The 23,252-nt window shown below is 32.5% G+C and overlaps 1 protein-coding gene across 9 annotated transcripts in view; it reads left to right on the top strand.

The window, feature by feature from the left end:
* The window catches only part of NBEA (neurobeachin), a 562,035-nt gene that overhangs the window by 44,219 nt on the left and 494,564 nt on the right, over positions 1-23,252 (top strand). For 8 of the 9 annotated variants that reach the window (XM_045567190.1, XM_045567200.1, XM_045567192.1 and 5 more), the window contains exons 2-5: positions 15,927-16,158; positions 19,711-19,811; positions 20,069-20,164; positions 21,792-21,913. In XM_045567190.1, coding sequence (XP_045423146.1) covers positions 15,927-16,158; positions 19,711-19,811; positions 20,069-20,164; positions 21,792-21,913 — 551 coding nt within the window. Of the gene's footprint in view, positions 1-15,926; positions 16,159-19,710; positions 19,812-20,068; positions 20,165-21,791; positions 21,914-23,252 lie in introns of those variants that run through there. The other variant, XM_045567196.1, reaches the window with a different exon arrangement.

The following is a 23,252-nucleotide window of genomic DNA, read 5'->3' as shown; positions in this document are numbered from 1 at the left end:
TTTGTTAAGGAATTTTTTAAATTTTATGGTAAAAATGGAGTTTATTACTTTGTATTACAATATAAGTATTATATCGAATTTGGAGTTATACTTTCTAGCAATTTATTCATTAGCTAGTTGGATTTCTTGGACCTTTGCCAACTCATCTGTTACATCTTAGAACAGTTGGAAATTATTGTGTACCAGGCACTGAGGCAGGTACTAGAGTCTACAACAGAGAGCAAGGCTAGGACTTGCCCTCTTGGAGCCTCTATTTTTTTATGGGAGACATAATATACACACAAATCAAGTACAGGTTGTATAGTGCTATGATAATGTGTTTTGATATAGAATGATGGAAACATACAGTACTTTAGGTAGTGTAGTCAGTGAATGCCTCTTTGAAGAGGTAGCAACTGAAACTGAGAACAGCAGTATGAGAAAGAGCCAGTCTAGCAGAGAGCCAGTGAAAAAGCATGGCAGACAGAGGGAACCATGAGCAAAAGACCGTTGGAGGAAACTAGGCCTATTTAGGAACTGACCAAAGTCTGAGTGATTAGAGCCTGTAATGAGCAAAAGGGAGAACAGTGTGATGAAATTGGTAAGGTAGACATGAGTAAGATTTATTCAGGTTTTGTAGCCTGTGGGAAAGAGCTTGGATTCTGTTACAAAAGCAGTGGGAAGCCACTGAAAGGCTTTAGGCTAGGGGAGTGAAATCTCTTTTATTTTCTGAAAAGATCATCTGGCTACAGTGGAAGGGGGCAGAGGCAAAGGAAGAGGAGATTTTGTATAGTGCTTTGTTCACAGTAGCTACACAGCAATTTTTTGTTAAATAAAGTGATAAAACTAGAATCAAGTTGGAATGTGATTTTTCTAGTTGTTTTCAGTAGGGTTGTTTCCATTTGTAGACCATTTTTAGTAAAAATGCATGAACCTATATTTTTATTTCCGTTGGGCAATATGTGAGAGTAGAATTGCTGGGATCTATGGGTAAATGAATCCATAAGCGTTATAAGAAACTTAGCATTATAAGAAACTTGCCAAATTGTTTTCCAGAGTGGCTATGTCATTTTGTATTTATACGAGAAATGTATGAGAATTTTACTTGTTTTATATCCTAACCAACACTTGATATTGTCAGTCTTTTTGATTTGAATGTAGTAGATATATAGTAGTAGCTTCCTGTGGTCTTAATTTGTGTCTTCTTAATGACTAGCGATGTTGAGTATCTTTTCGTGCGCTTACAGGACATTTATCTGTTTTTGAAATACCTGATTAGCTCTTTTGCCCATTTGAAAAAATTGGATTGTTTGTCTTTTTATTATCAACATATGTGAGTTCTTCATATTAACATATTCTGGGTACAAGTCCTTTATTGAATTCTTGATTTGTAAATATTTCTTCTAAGATTATGATTTACCTTTTCATTCTCTTAATAATATATTAATTTTGCAGAAGTCTGATTTATCAATTTTTCCATATGTGGTTTGTTCTTTTGTGGCCTATTTTTAAAATATTTTCCTAACCCAAGGTGAAAAAGATTTTTTCCTAAAAGTTTTATAGATTTTACCCTTATATTTGCATATGATGTAAAGTAAGGGTCAAGGTTCATTTGTTGTAAATACTGTTCTTTTCCGGGTATTTATTTTGACATGTTTGTCTAAAATCAGTTGATCATCTATTGATTTGGTTTTTGATTTGTGTGGGTTTATTTTTATATATTTATGCCTTTTATTTATTCACTTTTCTTGCTGTTTTGCATTTGATCAGACATCTAGTATATTGCTGAAAAAAGTAGTTGGAGAGGACATCCTTGCCTCATTCCTGATCTTAGGGAGAAAGTATGCAGTCTTTCACCATAAAATATGATGTTAGCTGTAGGAAGTTCCTTCCTATTCCTAGTTTGCTGCGACTTTTTATAAAGAATGGTTTTGAATTTTGTCAAATACTTTTTCTATATCTTTTGAGGTGATCATATGGCTTTTCTTTTTTAGTCTGCTGATAAGAAGAATTATGTCTTTTTTTTTTTTTGGTTGATGAGCTATCCCTACAATTGTGGGATAAAACCAACTTGGTCATGATGTGTGAATTTTTTTTTTAATATGTTGCTGGATTTTATTTGATACATATTTTAAGTGCCTTGTGTCTGTGTTCATGAGGGTTATTTTATTTGGCTGTTGTTTTCTTTTCTTTGATATGTTTTTCTGGTTTTGTTGTCATGATATTATTGGCCCATAACATGAGTTTAGAAATATTCCCTCTGCTAAAATTTTGGAAAAAGAGTGTGTAGAATGGATAGTAATTCTTTCATAAGTGATTGATAGAATTCATCTGTGAAATCATCTGAATCTGGGGTTTGGTTTGCAGGAGGGTTTATAACTATAAATTTAATTTCTGTAATGGTTATAGGACTATTTAGGTTGTAAAGCTTTGGTAGTTTATGTCATTCAAAGATTCTATCTTTTTCATTCAAGTTGTCAAATTTATAGGCATAAAGTTGTTCAAAAGAATCACTTATTTTTTTTATAGTGTCTGCAGATCTATAGTCATGAATATTTTATTTGTATTAATGCTAATATTTGTTTCCTCTCTTTGCCTCCCTGCATCTTCTCATACTCCTCCTCTCCCCTTTGATTTGTATGGATAGATAAATCAAAGAACTGGCATTTGGTCATCAGTTTTCTGTATTGTTTTGCTGGGTTTTATATCATTGACTTTTTTCTCTTGTTTTTTTTTTTATTTTTATTTTATTTTATTTTTTTATTTCAGCTCATCATGGGGGTACATAAGTTCAGGTCATATACATTGTCCATGTCCCGCCCATCCCCCCGAGTCAGAGTCCCAAGTGCATCCATTCTCATTCTCCAGACAGTGCGCCTGGCACTCATCATGTAGTCATACCTCCATCCCCTCCCCCCCCCACCTCCCCCGGTCTGCACCTTCAAGCATGACCATTCCCCAGAGGGTGTGCAACGCACTCATCATGTAGGCATACACCCTTTTCTCTTGTTTTAGTTATATTTTTCCCTTTGACTTATTTTGGGTATAGTTTGCTCTTCTTTACTAGTTTCTTAATGTGGAAACTAAGGTCACTGATTTGAAATCTTTCTTCTTTAGTAATATGAGCATTTAATGTTATAAATTTCCCTAAAGCACCATTTTAGCTATATCCTATAAATTTTGATATGCTGCATTTTCATTTTCATTCAGTTTAAAATTTTTTTCTAATTTTCTTGGCGACTTCTCCTTTGACCTACAGGTTATTTAGAATAAGTTTCCAAGTACTTAGATATTTTTTCCCTGATGTATTTATTTTTCTGAATTTTTAATTCTGTTGTGATCAGATGTCACACTTTGTATGATTTGTCTTTTTATAAATTCATTGAGATTTCTTTTATAGTTCCAGATATTTTTACCTTGGTGAATGTTTCTTGTGTACTTGAAAAGAGTGTGCTTCTGTTGTTGGATGGCACGTATGTCTAAATAACAATTTGGTCAAGTTGGTTGATAATGTTTGTATCTTCTATATTGTTACTGGTGAGTTTTTCTTTGTGATGGTGGGGCTCTATTTAATCTACTATTACTGAGACAGAAGTGTTAAAATCTGCAAATAAAATTGCAGATTCTTCTGTTTTTTCATTTGTGTAAGCCTTGCTTCCTGCTTTTTGTACCTCTGTTATTAGATGCATTCACATTAGGATTGCTATGCCTTCTTGATGATTGAACTCCTTCTTATGAAAAGTCATCCCTACATCCCTGGTTATTTTTCTTTTTATGATGTCTACTTCGTCTGATATTAATATAGCTCTCATTTTTTTCCCAGTTTTGTTTGCGTGGTTTTATTGGGTCTGTATCTATACTTTAACTCAGGGGTTGATGAACTATTGCCCATTTGTTGGCTGCCTGACTTTATAAAGTTTTATTGGAACACAGCTGCACTTTGTCTTTACATGTTGTCTGTGTTGACTTTCAAGTTACAGATGCAGAATTGAGTAGTTATGATAGAGACCATGTGAGTTAGAAATCTAAAATCTTCAATATTTGGTCCTTTAAGGAAAAGTTTGCTAACTCCTACTTTTTTTTTGTAGACAAAATATAATTGAATCTTGCTGTGTTTTATACATTCTTACAAACTCTGCTTTTTCAGTGGTGGTTTTAGATTATTTACATTTAATGTAATTATTAATATTGCCATAATTCAGGCTATTGTCATTATTTTTATTGTATTTTTTTAATTGTTTGTTTCTCCTTTCCCTTTTTCATGTTTGGTTTTGGATTAATTGAATATTGGTTATGATTCCATTTTACATATACTATTTGTTAACTATACCTATTTATTTCTTTTTTACATTTTTAGTGATGTTTCTACAGTTCACTGTATGTATCACTAACTTGGCAGTCTCTACCTTCAAATAATATACCATTTCAAGTATAGGATAGGGACCTTGTATAAAAGTATCTTTCTCCTTTCGTGTACTTTGTGCTTTTGTTGTTAACTATTTTACTTCTAAATGTGTTATAAACCCCATAATACATTGCTGTTGTTTTTGTTTTAGGCAGTTACTTACCAGTTCTGGGGCTCTTCAATTTTTTGTGTGGACTTAAATGTCTGTCATTTTCTTTCTGCCTGACAAACTTAAAGTTCTTGTACTAAAAGTCTGTGAGCAACACATTCTCTCAGCTTTTATTTGTATGCAAAAGTCTTTATTTTGCTTTTATTTGTGAAAAGGATTAGGATTTTCAGTGTTAGACTAGGATTAGAATTTAAAAGCATGTAGTGGTTTGGCAGTTAACACTTTTCCCTCTGTTTACTTGTCAGTTGGCTGCTAGCAGTCAGGTATACTTATTATATCTGTTCTTATACTCATAGAAAGCAGTTATAAAAGTGGTTATACTAATTTTGATAAACTTCACATTGTTTTAACTGTATTTGAAAGATATATTTTGAAGTAGGCACTTATTGTATGATAGTCACTCCCTTTGTTTTCCGTTCTATTCCCCAGAGTTTTTATGGGCCACATTTGTAGCAGCATTTGTTATACTCTTGGGCATAGTTATTTCCATACCACAGAAAGATTGCCAATAGGAATTACTTGTGGTGAGGAATAATTTAAAAAAATAGGAAACAAACACATAATTTTCTATTTTGCTTGCCTTTCTTTCTCAGCTGATTTCAGGATCATTAACTTTTATTATGTCCACATTATTAAGTATTTTCTTATTATTTACTGAACACTTACCTGAAAGTCATTTATTTTACATGCTAATGGTTAACAGCAGATCTTGAAGGTTAGATGACTAGTAGGTACATATATATGTCTTGGGGTGTGATTTCTCTGATGTTGATATACTTAATTTTTTGTAGTATTGAGAAGACATAGATTTAAATTCAGATGCTGACACTAGCTTTGGGCTGGTTATTTGACTTATGCCAAACTCACTTTCCTTGTCTGAGATACCCATTGCACAGAGTTATAGAATTAAATGAGGCTGTATACATAAATTACTCAGCACATAATTATTAACAAAATGGTGATTCTTAATTATTAAGTTTCTACTTACATTTTTATTTTTGTAAAATTCCATATAAATATAGCTTTATCTTGAAGAGGGTTCATTTTCAGAAATTAATAATTCAATAACTTTATAATTTAAATTGTACCTGCTTTTAAAAGTAATTTTAATTGGCTTACAGTAAAAGATATCTGTATATACTAAAAGAAAGGAAGCAAAAAAAGCAGGAAAACAGAATAAAGGAAGGAGATAATCACGACAAATATAGTTATCAAAATTATTAAAAGTTATTTTTTAACTTCTGGGCAGCTAAGGTAAAAAGAATGATAGCTTACACTACTCTTACTGTATAATAGAAAGCATACTAGTTTGTTAGTGTACTTAACATTTACCCCTAAGTTTTATAAGAGAAGTGTATTTCTTTATAAAGGGACACTGCCAATGTAATTGATAATGGAAGTCACCTATAATTTAGATGTCTAAGGAGATGAGAAATTACACTACTGTCTTATATTGTATTCTTAAATTGCTTATATTTTAAAGGGACTTCATATCTTTTTTCATTCATCTTTTTTTCCTGTATAATAAGTCATATTAAATATAATACATAGTACCACTATAGTACACCCCACAAAAGTGTGGGAACAGGGAAGTGGATACTATTAAGTTTGAAAAGAAATCTTTCAGAAGGAAAGTGAAGTTGAGCATTGCAGGATTACTAAGGTTTTGACAGACACAGAAACGTATGAGAGTCTGTGTTTATGTGTATATGTAAATGTATTTGCCTATGCAGAGGGAAAAGTATGAGTAAAAACAAGGAAATATGAGACTTTTATAGTGATCATATAGAGGGACATGGTTGAAGTGAGCTTAGGAAGATTAGGTTAGGTCAGAGCTTGTAGGACCATGAATACTGTTAAGAAATTTGATCTTTCTTTAAAAAAATCAAAAGGTTTTTTTTTTTTTTTGTATACCTGGGACATCCATGTTTTAGAATGAGAGCTCTAGTGGGAGAGTAGTTGAAAGATTGGTAAAGGAGATATCTCATCTTCAGGTTTAAATTATCTCTGACTGTCTTACTATCTCTTTAATTTTCTTCTCCATTACCATATTTTACAGACTCTTGTTATGTTATTGCATTAGATTAGTGTAATAACCAGCTAGTGGTTCTTTTCTGCTCTAATCTGTTTTACATACTATTAATATGCCGATTTTTTTTCAAAAAAATTTTTAATTGGCTCCTTATTCCTACTCTATAAGTGAATAAATTATTTTGCATTTTGATTTTTTTCTTGGAACTCCGTTATAATTTGACTTTATTTCTCTACTTTCTATTTTCTGACTGGTGTTTAGCCAGCATTTCCACTATTCTTTATATTTTATACATTCTTGTTTTTTCCTACGGGCACTTTGTATTGTCAAATGCATGATAACATCTTCCTTAGCCTTCCAGACCCAGTCTGTATCTTATCTTTTTATGAAGAAGATGAAATTAATAAATTGGACTTCATTAAAATTAAAACTTTTGCTCTGAGAAAGACCACATTAAGAGATTGAAAAGATAAGCTACAGACTGGGAGAAAATATTTGCAAATCACATATCTGACAAAGGTCTCATGTAGAATTATAAAGCATTCTCAAAAATCAACAGTAAAAGAACAAACCAATCCAATCAGAAAAATCTTTGATTTCTTTTATTGGTCTTGTGTTTAGAATGTAAGTTTTGTACATAGTTTGTTAAATTTACATAGGCAATTCATTTTTTAGTGAATGTAAATGATATATTTTTTTTATTTTTTATTTTTTTGAGACAGAGTCTCATTCTGTTGCCCAGGCTAGAGTGCCATGGTGTCAGCCTAGCTCACAGCAACTTCCAACTCCTGAGCTCAAGTGATCCTTCTGCCTCAGCCACCTGAGTAGCTGGGACTACAGGCATGCGCTACTATCCCCAGCTAATTTTTTCTATATATATATTTTTAGTTGTCCATATAATTTCTTTATATTTTTAGTAGAGACAGACAGGGTCTGGCTCTTGCTCAGGCTGGTCTCGAACTCGTGAGCTCAAACAATCCACCTGCCTCGGCCTCCCGGAGTGCTAGGATTACAGGCATGAGCCAATGCGCCCGGCCGATACTATATTTTTAATTTTTGGTTTCCACATCTTTGTTACTAGTATAGAAAAATACAATTGACTTTCATAAGTTGATCTTGTATCCTGTGACATAGCTGAACTCACAATAGTTCCAGAGATGTTTTTATGGATTTCTTGGGGTTTTCTGTGTAGGCATTCATGTCATATGTAAGTAGGGACAGTTTTATTTCTTCGTTTCAATTCTGTGTATGTTTGATTTTCTTTGCTTGCCTTATTATTCTTCATAGAACTTCCAGTAGCAAGATAAAGAGCAGTGGTTGTGCAACTGTCAATACTGTCTAAACTTGTTATCACCCCAAAGAGAACCGTTACATACCCATTTAGAAAACCTCCCCATTTTTCCCTCCCTTAGCCCTGGTAACTTCTAATATACTTTGTCTGTAAACTTGGCCTACTTTAGGTATCTCATGTAAGTGAAATCATACAATATTTGTCCTTTTGTTTTCTGGTTTATTTCACTTACAGTGTTTTCCAGATTCATCCATGTTGTTGTATGTATCAAAACTTCATTCCTTTTTATAGCTGAGTAATATTGCATTATATGGGATATATTACTAAAGGTTATAAATTTTTAATAATTAGGACTAGTGTTGGCCTTTCTTTTTGTTCACGCTTATTTGTATTATTTTGTTCAAATCAGTTTATATTGATTTTCATATAAACTTTTCTTGCCTTCTTGATTGTATAAAAAACATATGCTTTACTTTGACAAAATCTAGAAGCATTTTATAAATATAATATTCTTTTGAACCAAAGGAAACTAACAAAATATAGCATTTTTTCTGCCTGTTCAAATATGCAGTTGAAGTTGTATGGTAAATTTTTCATTTCAGCTATTGTTCAATTTCAGAATTTTTATTTGTTCATTTTTAATAATTTCTCTTGTTGATATTCTCTATTTGTTGAAATATTATTCTTGTTTCCTTTTGTTCTTTATCCATGGTATCCTTTAATCTTAGAGCTATTTAAGACAGTTGATTTAAAGTCTTTGTCTAGTAAGTATAAACAATACCTTGGCTTTCTCATGGACAGTTATTATTTTTTTTTCCTACAGATGGGTCCTAATTTATTGATTCTTTGCATATCTTATAATTTTTTTATTGGAAATTGGACATTTTGAATATTATTTTGTGGAAACCATGGAAATCAGATTCAACTTTTCCTCTCGGTTGTTGTAGGTTATTGTTGATTGTTTGCTTAGTGATTTTTCTAAACTGTATTGTAAGGTCTGTATTCTCTATTGTGTGGGATCATTGAAGTCTGTGTTTTGTTAGTTTGGTGGTCAGTTTATGTTTTGAGAGTTGTCAAAAAAGCCTGGCTCCAAAAAAAAAGGAAAAGTGAAGAAAAAACACTCTCCCAGTTTTTGTAGAGTGACTCTGTGTGGGGGCCCTTGTTCAATGCTTAGTCAGGCTATTTACCTTTTACTTCATATTTGTGTAGAGACTTAAGGCCAGCTAGAGGGGAAAGCTTAGGGTCTTCTTGGGCCTTTTCTGAGGATGCAGCCTGCCCTTGTCCTGCATGTGGCTTTCTCAATTCCCTGTATACATGGGAGCTTTTAAAATTCCTTATACCTATACATATCTTCTTTCTCCACTGTTTTTTTAACCCAGCTTCCAGGTCTGTCTATTGCTTGTCCTCAGTGTTGTCTCTTGGCACAGGCTGCTGCAGGCAATACCTATGTCTTTAAATGCTTTCGGGAAACCTGTCCCAGCCCTGGGAATGCTCTGAGTTGTGTAAACAAAGGGAGTTCTTTGCGCCTGTCTCTGAGGGAGCTGCCAGACAGATGGAGACCCACAGCCACAATTCTTTAAGAATAAGGTTGGTATTGCTCCCTCTGGAACTAGCAATTCTTACTACTATTGCAGGCTGCCATCCTCATGGCTTTTACCAGTCTGGGATGTAGGGGATTGTAGATGGGTGATTCGGACCACCACAACACTCTTACCATAAAGCAGTAGTTTTTTTCACTAAATCTTTCCCTGGTTGTTTTACGTTTTTGACTAGATTTCAGAATTTGTTGAAAGTTGATTCTTACAGTTTCTGTCAGCTTATTACTTGCTTTTGGGGAGGGATATAGCCCACTTTGCCATTTTTTAGTGACATCACCTCTAGCTGTTTTTTCAAAGGAAGGTGTTATAAACTGATTTCACTTGAAAGTTGTTATATACTGGAAGTGGAAATATATTTAAGCCTGATTTTAATAACTAAAAATTGTGTATAGTGTACTTAGGAAATTGAATAGAGAAAGTGTGCCTTGCCACACTACAAGTCTTTTGAGTTTTATCTGTACTACCCTATATGAAATCTTGCATATTTTCTGAGTAGTAATAGAAGAAAAAGTAAGGCAACTGAGGAATATAAACAGGGATAAGAAAACATCTTTAGCTTTGTGATTACCTCTGGAGGATTAAGAAAAGTTATATGGCAATAACAGCAATTCATTGCTGAGGGAGATATGTGAGAGTATGGTAGAAAGCCTGGCTAACAATGTTAGGTACTCACCATGGAAGTGAAGCCTGTCTTCCAGCCTGCTTCCTTCCTTCCTTCCTGTCCTCCTGTCTTCCCAGCCTGGCATCTTCCTGTTTCATGTTAAATACTAAATAACTTGCATGTGGTTGACAGTATGCTTAGTAGGATAGGAATTGTCCTTATCCTTTAGAAGCTTATTAATTGTAACATAGAAGAAGGAAAGAAATCTGTAACTATGGTATCATATGTTTTAATTAGCTCAGGTTGCTATAACAATAGCGTACACTGGGTGGATTAAACAACATTTATTCCTCACAGTTCTGGAGACTGGGAAGTCCCACAGTCTAGGTGCAGCAGATTTGGTTTTTGGCAAGGGCCCTTTTCTTGGCTTGCTGATGGCTGCCTTCCGGTGGTATCCTCACATGGTAGAGAGAAACAGCTCTGATGTCTCTTGTTCTTCTTACAGGGTACTAATCCCATCATAGGAGCTCCACCCTCATGGCTTTATCTAAACTAATTACCTCTAAAAAGCACCATTTCCTAATACCATCACATTGGGTGTTAGGGCTTCAACATATGAATTTTGGGGACACAAACAATCTATGGAATGACTGCTACGGTCTGGATGACTATAATGGGAGTTCAGAGAAAGGCCATCTTTGTGTGTACTGGGAAGGGTTTCTGTATTAAGTAGTCTCTAACCTGATATTTGGGGAGTTAATGGAAGTTAACAAATCCAAGGTTTGTTAGGGAACCCTATATCATGCATAGGGCGTAACACATATAGAGGATTTTATTGATAGATGAACTGAGAGATACCATTGTAACTGGGGAATGGGAAGTAGAAGAAGCTGAAGCTGAGGAGTTAATTTGGGCTTTCTGAGAAATGTTATCAAGTTTAGAGTTTATCCAGAAGAACAAGTTACAAAGAAGTCCAACTGGTTAATAATTGTCCAGTTTGATCTGATTAATGAACACTGAATTATTTCATATGATCCTCAGTAATAATCTGAGATTTCAAATTAAGATATTTAAAGACTCAGTCTATATGTAAAAAAAAAAAAGATACTTAAGTGGCTAATATTTATAAACCTTAAGAAGACGATATATTTCCAAGTCAGCATTTTGTATTTCAAATGTTTTATTCAGTAAATTATGTAAATAAAAGTTATTGCTATTTAAAAGGCTCAGCTATGATATTTTTCTTACATAAATTCACATAAGACTTATTCTTGGGTAGCAAGCACCATTGTAGACCGCTTCTCTTGCAGTGGCAATACCTTTTAGAATTTTTAGAAGCAGCCCTGGAGGAATAGAACACCCTTAACTGTGCAAATATAGTATCACAATGACACATTCAGATTTATAGGAAGTCTCAATTGGTTTATCATTCTCTTTTATACTGTGGTCACAGTGATTTGGCACACCTTTTCAAAGAACAGATGTTTTCAATATTTAGTTTTGTGTTTAATTTAGCTTTTTCAGCTATGTTGCATCACTTCTGTTGCTTTTAAAAATGTTTTCCTATGTAATTTCTTTTATGGTATTTTTGGATAATTCTCCTATAGTTGAACCTTCAAAATCTTCTATTTTCTTGCTGAAATAATTTTTAACAAATTTTCTTAATCTTTTTTTTTTTTTTTTTTTAGGCAGAGTCTTGCTGTGTTGCCCAGGCTGGAGTGCAGCAGTGCTATCATAGCTCACTGCAGTCTTGAACTCCCTGGGCTTAAGTGAGTCTCCTGCCTCATCTTCCCAAGTACCTGGGACTACAGGTGCATGCTATGATGCTCAGCTAATTTTTAAATTTTTTTTAATAGAGATTGGGTCTTGCTACGTTGCCCAGTCTGGTCTTGAACTCCTGGCTTCAAGTGATCTTCCCACCTCAGCCTCCCAGATTGCCAGATTACAGGCAAGAGCCACCATGCCTGGCCTGGTTGTTTTTCTTTATTATAGTTTACTACCTCCAGAGGTTTCATTTATTTTTACTCACAGAAATCATAATCTTTCCATATTTTACTCTTCATAAAGCTGATATAAACATCCTCTCTCTATTGCATTTTTAAGGCTAGACCTCTGACTTCATAGCCAGGCGTTTAAATTCATTTTGTAGTCTAGGTTAGAATCTTGGATCTGCCACTTGCGTGTGACCTTGGTCATGCTGCTTAACCTCAATCTTCAGTTTCCTTCTGTACAGCAATTATGCCTCACAGGGTTTCTTCATAGGATTGTTTTAGAGAATTGTTTGAATAAGAAAAGTCAACTATTTCTACTTCTTCTTAAATGCTTTAGTTCAGGGGTCCTCAACCAATGGTGAGTTGTATGATTATTTCATTATATATTACAATGTAATAATAATAGAAATAAAGTGTATAATAAATGTAATACATTTGAATCATCCCAAAACCATCCCCTCCTCCCTGGTCCATGGAAAAATTGTCTTCCATGAAAATGATCCCTGGTGCCAAAAAGGTTGAGGACTGCTGCTAGTAGTTGCTGATAAGTATTACAAGTGAGTAAATATTTCCCTAATCTTGAGATGATGGTTTCATTCAGCAGTTGGCCTCTTTAACACTAGTGTATTAAAAGTTATAATAAAGGTTAGAAAGACCAACTCTCTCTAGAAAACACAGGAACACTCTACACCATCTACAATGAATATTTTTGCGCTTTTGGCAGTGAAATCAGGGAGCCATAACTATACTCTTGTAATTAAATGATATGTAGAAAGGGACATTGTGTTTTTGACTGTGAAAGATGGAAATTCAGGCTTCACATAACAGAGCCTGATTGTTAGAGTTACAGATATTAATTGTTAATTCCTTTAAAAGCAGACTTTTTTTTTCCTACTGAGCCCATCTCTGCTATTTACACATTTAATGGTACTTGATTTGCTATAAACCAGCAGTTAAACTGGTTTACAAGATCAGTTTAAAATTTTTTTCAGTGCTCTTCCATTTTAGTGTACACACATTGTTCCACAGATTTATTCAGAGGCTTATGAGCATAAACCTCAGTATCTTCTTCTATTGTTTCAATCAGTGAGTGCTTGTATCATTGATTTTCAAACCTTTTTATTTTTGTAATATGGTTTATTTCTAGAGAACCTCTTCTGATTTGCTCAGCACTGGTCTGCAAGATTCATAGTAGTGACTGACTCAAGTCAACTGGACATATTAGTATAATAATGAATAAAAAGTCTTTTAGTAAGACTATGGATGGTAAAAGTGATGTTTGAGTTGGTTTTGATAGATCTCCAAGTAGTATCTGATAGCATACATGATCCACAATAAATTTACTTTTGCTGGAAGCATAAGACTTAAGCTGGCTGGGTTTCATGGTACTTCAGAGGTATTGGATCAGGTGACTACATTTCTACAGTTGTTAGAGGACTGGTAATAGCTAAACTAATTGAATGCTAGCTATATGCCTGCCATTGTGCATAAGTACTTATAACCCAGTTATCTCATTTAATGTTCACAGCAGTCTTATTAGATAGGAACTTTTATTCCCATTTTGTAGATGAAGTAGCTAAGGCTTAGAAAAGTGGCTTCATTAGTTGCAAAGCTAGTGAGTGGTACAGCTAGAGTCTGAATTCATTCAGAGCCAGTCTCTTAACCGCTGTTGTAGTTACTTTTGTTGATAAGCCAGACATAGTAGAAAGAGGTTAGTTGTTTATAAAGTTAAATTTTGGCTCTGTTATAGTGAAAAATATATACAGAGTATGATATTTCAAAGTTTGAGACAAATGTTTTTTAAAATCTTTAACTTTAGAAGACTTTAAATATTTTTAAATCAGATTGTATTGTTTATATGGACTTGCATGAAGACAGACTTCTTGTGTTTGCATCCTGAGTCCTCTGTTTCATAACTTCTTTCGAGGTACTTAAAATTAAAACTCTTTGTGCCTATGATTCCTTATTTGTAAAATAAAGATGATAATAGCCTCTTAGTAGATATAAAGCACTTAGAATTGTACTAAATACTATGCAAGGTTAGGTGGTGGTGGTATTATTATTTATCCTATTTATATCATACCATGTTGTCATTCATCTATATTTGTGAATACCTCTCAGTGATAAAAATTAATTCTACTTCTTGATCCTAATTCTACTCCTTGTCTGTCCCTAATCTTGCTTTTCCTTTGCTTCCTCTTTCTCAACTACTCATATCTCATATTTTATGTCTTCTTTCATACTTTATATAACTTGTAAGCCAACTTCAATTTTTTTGGAATCAGGTAGAGTATATATATACACACACACACATATATACATGCACACACACACACATGTATATCTTTGTTTTAGGAATTTAGCACTGTTAGTACATGGACTTTTTCTTGGCCACCTATATATCCCAGTTCATAGAACAGTAAGTTCTAGACTTTAATATATAAAATATTTTGGAACATTATTGACTCATAAGAAAGAATGAAATCATATCATTTGCAACAACATGGATGGAACTGGAGAACATTATGTTAAGTGAAATAAGGCAATCACAGAAAAACAAATTTTGCATATTCTCACTCATATGTGGGAGCTAAAAATTAAAACAATTGATTTCATGGAGATAAGAGAGTAGAACAATGGTTACCAGAGGCTGGGAAGGGGGGTGGGGGATAAAATGGGGATGATTTATGGGTGGAAAAATAGAGTTAGATAAAATGAACAAGATCTAATATTTGATAGCACAACAGGGTGATTATAGTCAACAATAAGTTATTGTATATTTAAAAATAACTAAAAGAGTAGAATTGGAATATTCCCAAAACAAAGAAGTGATAAATGCTTGAGGTGATAGATACTCCAGTTACCCTGATTTGATTATTTATACATTGTATGCCTGTTTCCAAACATCACATGTACCCCATAAATATATACAACTATTATGTACTCATAATAATTAAAAATAAAAAATTTAAAAAATTAAACATTTGTTGAAAGAACAAATGAAAGAATGATTTCAAATTTTTCAGATATTTTGTATATGGTTATTATTTATTCCTAAATTTTCCATTCTCTAGACTGAAAGGATATCCAGTTTGTTAGTGTTCCTCTTTAATGATGCTTATAACAATGTAATAGTTCATATGTGATTTGATCAACAGAGAGTAAAAGAGTATTATTATTTTATTCTATGTGTATTTTTCTGTCACTGTACTTAAAGTGGCATTTAGGAGGGATGATACTACTTTGGCCTCATTTAACATAATGCCCAGAGTAAAATATGTCAAATCAACTTTATCTAATTTACATTTGTGCTTTTTAGAAAAAGTATTACAAGACCTCACATATTTTTTCTGTTAAACTTATTTTAAACATTCATTCCATCATTTCAACATTTATTATAAGTTGTGCTAGTATCAGTTTCATATTTCTTCATCTTCCGTATACAGAGGTGTATCTCTTTGTCTGTAAGTTTAGTTATATGAAAAAAGAAAATGAATTTCATGTCTTAAAATTTACCTATAGTGAACTCTGTATTTTCTATTGATTATCACTTTTAATGACCAAACCCTTCTTTTTAGGAATTTTTCCTGAATCCCACCCAGTAATCACACACTGTGCTGTGCTCTTTTCTTTTAGATTTGAAATCATCGTTGCCCATCTGTGTGAAAATTAGATTTGTTTGCTAGTTTCAATTCTTAACAGTGGTTTTCACTTGATCAAAATTAGTTTTGCACCAGATGACTTGAAATTTTTTAGAGTAGCGATGCTTTCTTGTTAGTTGAATTTTTGGTATTATTTTATTTTATAGTTATAAATAGCCTCCCATGTTATTGCTATTGTTTCTTTTTGCTTACTTTCAGCTGGTTGGTGGAGAATTTGACTTGGAGATGAACTTTATTATCCAGGATGCTGAGAGTATAACGTGCATGACAGAGCTATTGGAGCACTGTGATGTAACATGTCAAGCAGAAATATGGAGCATGTTTACAGCCATTCTACGAAAAAGTGTTCGGAATTTACAGACTAGCACAGAAGTTGGGCTAATTGAACAAGTATTGATGAAAATGAGTGCTGTAGATGACATGATAGCAGGTATGGGGTTATCTGATAGGATAGTATAATTTATATGTTTATAGAGTTTCATGTACTTCTTTTTGTATTCTTTAGGTAATATGGATTTGTTGAAACTACTTTGATTTGAAATAAATAGAAATACATTAATGGAAACCTTGTACATTAATGGAAACCTAAAAGGGGAAGAAGACAAATATAAATACTGTATTAGACAAACATAATTACTAATTTTACTTTTCTAAGTTTTAGAAAATCTCAGTACTGTTGAGTAAGTGCTATGAAAACTTTCAGAAAATAAATCCAGTATCTTTTTATGTAGTATGTACCTAAGACTTTACATGATTAAAATATCACAATACATATTACCATTCTGCATAATAAGCCCTTTACCAAATTCTCCTAGTTCCATGCCCTTCAATCTGGGATATATGGAATTATGACAGGAAGCAATAAAAGCTTGAGGATAAGCATGATGTTTCTTTTGGAAATGTCTATTTAGCTTGTATATTTTTGGAAGAAACTTTTATATTAAAATAAACTCATAGAATATAACATAAAATTTGCACAAAATTTCCAGATAAAAATACTAATTTTTGTGCTTATTGTATGTTATTTCAAATAATCACTTTGAAATCTATGATTCTTCACCACCAATCCTTGATCTCCCTACAAATTCATTCTCCCCTGTGGTTAGATGCATTTCAGTAGAAATGTTTTGAATGATGATCCCAGAGAAACAGTTATTCCCAGAGCAACAGTTATTCCCAGAAAGTAAATTTAAAGTTTGAAATGTTGATTCTCACAAGCCATGAATCTTCAGCGTAAGTATTGTCCGACATAAAAGTGTTTCCATAATTCTAAAAGTGCTAATATTACTCTTGACAATATCATATCTGATCCTTAAAAGTAGTTCTGACACCAGAAAATACTACTTAACATTTTGACTTATATATTTAATTAATTTTAAAATTTATGGAACAAAACATTAAACAAGAAAGAGTGAAATGAAGAATGGATTAAAGAAGGATGCTCTTTTGATAGTTTCAAACACTTAATATTCTTAGAGAGTATGTTAAACTTATTTCTAATTGCTTTCAAGGTGGCGTATATCTCTTTTTAAAATGATTTAGCATTCTCTATATTGGGTACTAATGGCTAACTTGAGAAATGAGAGTCAGACTTAACGTTTCTTGAAATACATTTTTAATGAAGATGTGGTACCATTTCTATAAATTCTAGAGTTATTTAACAGAAATTTATTTGTATAAACTTGTGTGATCTTTCAATCCTCATAGCTGAGTTTAAACCCTTATTTCATTTTCATTTTGTTTTTATAAATAAAATGGCTGCCACTTTATAGAGTACAGTTTAGAGAATGAGCCAAATTACATGCATAGTAGTTTACTGGTATATAATTCATCAGTATTGAGATGTAAAGTCACAGGAGGGTGATAGTACCATAGAAATTCATAGTTTGACATTTTCTAGTACTAAAGCTCCTTAATTCTCTTATTTCTCTCTTCAGCAATAATAATATTGAAAACACAGAACTTTTTGTAATTTTAAGGATTTCCCTTCAAAAGAGCCTGATGATGGAGGGATATGAGAAAGAGAATGTATGTCATAAAAACTACCTCTGTCTTACTTTTTAATAGATAAATTAAAATTAAAATTTCATACTAAAGAAGAACTAGTAGCCACCAAAACACTACTAGATATTCATCTCTGAATGTGTTGTAGTATGTTAAGTTCAAAGAGGTACTTTTCATTTAATACTGTAGTAAAAGTGTCACCTGAAAGTGGTTAAACATTTATAGTAAATTGATAATAGAATTTCATAGTCTTAGTATTTTTTTCTCTTTAAATATCTTGTACAGAAAAGAAGACCTTCTGTAATAAAACTAAACTGAGCTGATTGGTTGTTTTACACATACAATATATAAGGAATTTTTAAAATTTTGTAATTAAATACAAATTAGATAGATTACTTTTTATTTTTTTTCTTAGTCCCAGTACTGATAAAAGGCGTAGTTTTTGTGACATACATAGGAGATGAGACAAAGGCTTGCACATAGAAGTTCAATTTTTTAAAAAAGGATTTTATGTAAACCTTTAAGAAATCTTTTGTGAAGGTTGCCATTGCAGCTAATTGCTTAAAAATGCTTCATATTAGCTTAGGGTTTTTAAGGTAATTGATTTTTACCTAGCATTCTTTCTTAGAAAGAGACCTCTGAATTACATGTACTAACATTTTCATGTATTTTTGTTACTTAAATGATGAAGCAAACATTTTGATTCATTAAAAGATTTCTCTCAAAAATGGCATATCCACTGTCACAGTTTTGTCATAGAGAATGCTTGCTTATTGTGATGTTGGGTACAAGTCAAGTAATTATTGATGAAAATAACCATATTAAATTTCTATTTTTGAAATATACAAATAATATTTTTAAAAGTTCAAATTTCAGTCATTAATCTGGATATTGAATAATATACATTGTATATCAATAGCCCATTATTTTAACTTACCCTAATCTTTTTTATTACGTGATGATTAACTTTTAGAATATACATATGTATTGGTTTGTAAGAACTTGTATGTTTAATTAAGAAGTGCTTTAGAAATTGAGAAAATGGGGTGTAAGTGTTATACTTAGATGTTTAATTTCTTAAAAAGAACAGTTGACAGAGGTATTAATCACAATGTGTGGAGAAAGTAATGAGAGACAAAGGATTAAATGTATAATTTTTCTCATTATTTCGTAAGCTGGTGAGTCTGTTATATGCACATAAACACGTTAGCATAGTAGATACCACTAGTAATGCATTTAAATTACACTTCCACTTATAGACTAGTGAGTAAGAGTGAGGGTTCTGGAGCTATACTGCCTGGGTTTGAAGCCTGACTTTAGACTTCAGCACTTGCTAGGTATGTGTTCTTGGGCGATGTGAATAAGTTATCTGTGCCACAGTGTACTCATTTTAAAAGGGGATAATAATGGTACTCACATCATAGGCTTGTTATGGGGATTTGTGAAGTTAATACATGTAAACCACTTAGAATAATGCCCTGTGTGGAGTAAGTGCTTAAAATGGTTATTAATGGGCCAAGGAATATTTTAAGAATATATTTTATTAAGAATAGATAATTCTGGGAGAAAGTGTTATCATCTATCAGTTTTTCATTTGTAAATAACCAATTTTCAATGTTAAATCTTTGTACCTTTGCATATTTTTACTTCCCTTTCTTTCCCTGCATACAGCAGGATTGTGTATATGTGGTATGTGTGTGTGTACTCTGGGAATATATAAAATCTATTTTATGTATCTACTAAGAAAGCTTAATTGAAATGGCAAACATAATGGGGAACAATCCTATAGTCAAACAAATCTCTTTGATTATCTGAGCATTTAAAAATTGTTGATTACAATCACCATTCATGAGGACATTTAGTTGTATTAGACATATGTATATGACAATTGATAACTTTGTATCTTACAAAAAGTATATGACCTTGACAGATGGCAGCTTATGACTAGAGTTCAGAATAACTTTATTTTCCTTTGAAGATCTTCTAGTTGATATGTTGGGGGTTCTTGCCAGCTACAGCATCACTGTCAAAGAGTTGAAGCTTTTGTTCAGCATGCTTCGAGGAGAAAGTGGAATCTGGGTAAGCTGTGGTCAGAGGGAGAAGGATTCAATATTAGTCCATTAATACTTAATGTTCAAGAATTTGTCTGTCTCTAGAGAGCTATATACTTGAATTTGTAATGGAAATGGTTTTCCTCTTAAATGATTTAGTAAATATTTAGTAAATGATTTCAAATTAATTTTCTCTCTAGTTAGAAAACAGTGCAGTGCTAGTGTGGCATGTTAAATATTATTGCTAAATTTGTGTGACATTTCTTTCTTTCATTGTTTCCTCAGCCAAGACATGCAGTAAAATTATTGTCAGTTCTTAATCAGATGCCACAAAGACATGGTCCTGATACTTTTTTCAATTTCCCTGGTTGTAGTGCTGCGGTAAGTTTTAAATACATGTGTTTGTTTTTATTTATTTATTTCAGGTTTGCTCCATTAAGATATAATTTACATATAATAAAATTCATCAGTTTAAAAAGTAGAATTTGATGAGTATTGAATAATTATGTAAGCACCATTATAATCATGAGTTGGAATATCTGTCATTCCCGAATTCCCTGGTGCCTGTTTGAAGCCAGTCGCCTCCCCAGCCCCCGTCTCTTGCAACTTCTGTTTTATTTTGTGTTCCTATAGTTTTTAGACTGTTGTATAAATAAGATCAGTCTTTTGTGTTAGGCTTCTTTCACTTGCCATAATGCTCTTGAGATTATCCTTGTTGTAGTTTTAATCACTTGTGAATATTTGGCCACCTATATCTTAAGTCACAGTGCTGGAGATGTAGATTATATTAATATACTTACTCTTGTACTCTAGTAGATAGACGTGTAAAAACAGCTTGTTACAATAAGGGTTATAAGTGATGCTGTAGATTTAGGTACTGAGAGCTATGGGAAAACAATGAAAAGAAACTAAGTTGGGTTGAAGTCTGGAAAAAAGAATGTATTAGCCTGGTATTGAGGGATAACTGGGATTTTGCCTGAAGGAGAACTGTTTTAGATAGAAACAATATCATGTTCAAAAAGAAGATCTGTAGAAGAACAGGTAGAACAGCTGGTATGTTTAGGTATACTCTGGAATGCGGGGTCAGGTAGTAGAAGAGGACAAAATTGAAAGGGTTTGTTGTAGCCATAATGTGTATGAAGAATCTTGGGTAACTGGAAGAAATTTAAACTTTATTCTGTGTTCAGAGGATTTTTGGTGTGGAAGCTGCATATAGTATTTGAGAAAGGCTATTGTCAACAATATGAAGGATCTATTTGGGGAACAGATCAATTGTAAAATTATAATGGGTAATTATGTTTTAATGGAATTTGGACTTCTAGAAAAATAAATGAATCCACTCAGATGTTTCTTGAAATCAAGTCATCAACCACTTTCTCATTTAGTTTTTAGAATGGCTAGATTTTATTTTGTTGCTGTTATCAATGGAGTCCTATATTATTCCTTTCCTACTTATGAGTGAATCTAAATTCTTTTGGTTATAAATTTCAGTGATTAAGTTTCTGAATAATAAGTCTCATGCTTTCTCCTTCCTTGCTTCCAAGTTACAAGCATTTTGAGCACTCACTCTTAATCTTTGCATTTCTTCAATATTGATTCCATTAACATTCTCTAGCACCATTGTTTTTGGCTTTAAAGATCCAACCTCTTTTAATCAAATGAATTATTACTGAAAACCTAGCATAAACCACAGAAAACTGAAATTTTGAGGTATATGTATAAGGGACTGTAGACTGGTAAAACTAGAAGGGCACTTGGAGTATAATCTGAAACCCACTGTAGAGATGAACCTTAATTCACTGAGTGTTTGAAAACTTAGTGCTTCTATAATCAACAAATAATATGTATAGGTTATTTTAATAAGAACAGCTTTTACTTTGCATATGTGTTAATCATTTTCTGATATTTTACATTGATTATTTTTAATCTGGAAAAGCCATATTTGACTTTAGCTACTATCACATTTCCTTTAATTGATACTTTTGTATCTTTTTTCATTGCCTTGTAGGCAATTGCGTTGCCCCCTATTGCAAAGTGGCCTTATCAGAATGGCTTCACCCTAAACACTTGGTTTCGTATGGATCCGTTAAATAATATTAACGTTGATAAGGATAAGCCTTATCTTTATTGGTAAGTAATATGTTTAATTTTAGGACTTTGTCTTTATGCACTTCAATTGTGTAAAAATATAGTATCAAGGTAATGTACTAGATAGAATATATATGTGTTAAAACTATAAAGATACAAATCAATTTTATTTATTTATTTATATATTTATTTAGCTGTTGATTGTAGGTGACTTGCCTTACTGTTATTAACTTTTTTCAATTGCAATTTAAGAGTCAAAGGTTACAGACCTTCTCTTTTAGTCTGCTTCAGTGTAGATAAGTTCTAGGATTTTTCATGAGGATTGCTGGTCCCTGATCAAGAAGAGAAAAAAAACCAGTCTTATCAGATTTCATTCACTTTGCCTTTTCACAGACTTTGTTCTATCTGCATAATTGACATATACTTTTTAAAATATTGATAATAAACATATAAGAAATTATAATCAGATAAGGTTAATTATTTGGTATAGACAACTAGCAGAATGAGTTGATCAACTCAACAATAGGTTAATCTGTAAGGACTCAAAGCTTGGTAATTTTTGTATGCCAGTAATACACAGTGCACCATATTATCAATAAGAACTTCAAACATTCATTGATTGCCTTACTATATATATATATATATATATATGTGCTAGGCATTGTAAATGCTTATTTATACTAACTTAATACTTGCAATGCTCTGAAATAAGACTACCTGAGTTTAAGTCTTGATTTCATTACTCTACTTATTATACATCCTGTGCTTTGATGTCTTCAACTATAAAATGAGGATAGTGATAGTATCTATCCCATAGGGTTTAATGAGACAATAATATTTAAAGTGCTTTTATACAATGGCTGGCTCAGAAATATGAGTGCAGAAAACTCTGAGCTATTACTACCTTGTTTGCTCTATTGTGAAATATTAAATATAGATTGTAATGCGAGGAAGTTTTAAATAAGCATCTGAGCTGTCAAACATAAATGAAGTTGGACTTCAGAATGGTCATTCAGGGAGATCGTGTATAATTTCAGTGATACCTTCATTTTTCAAAGCATTTAAAATTTTTCTACATAGTGATTGAATTCATAGCTAGGAGGAGTGTGCCTCTAGAAGAAAATAACTATACTTCATAGTCATATCTCTTTACTTTTTAAACTAAAAATGTACTCCTTTCCTTGATCAACTGCATTATTTATCAAACTTGGCTCTCATTAAGTTATTTTTTTAAATTTGTAAGCTATTTTCAATAGCTATAGCAGAATTAGAAAGCAAGTTATTTTTTAAACATGAACTGTGTGTAAATGTGTTCTGTGTTTGCTGATTGCAGATGGTTATTAAGTGTAGATGAAGTCTACTTGGTAGGCTTTTGTTATTC

This window comes from Lemur catta, chromosome 13, assembly GCF_020740605.2.
Source record: "Lemur catta isolate mLemCat1 chromosome 13, mLemCat1.pri, whole genome shotgun sequence".
NCBI lineage: Eukaryota > Metazoa > Chordata > Mammalia > Primates > Lemuridae > Lemur > Lemur catta.
This window is presented reverse-complemented; position numbering and strand designations above follow the sequence as displayed.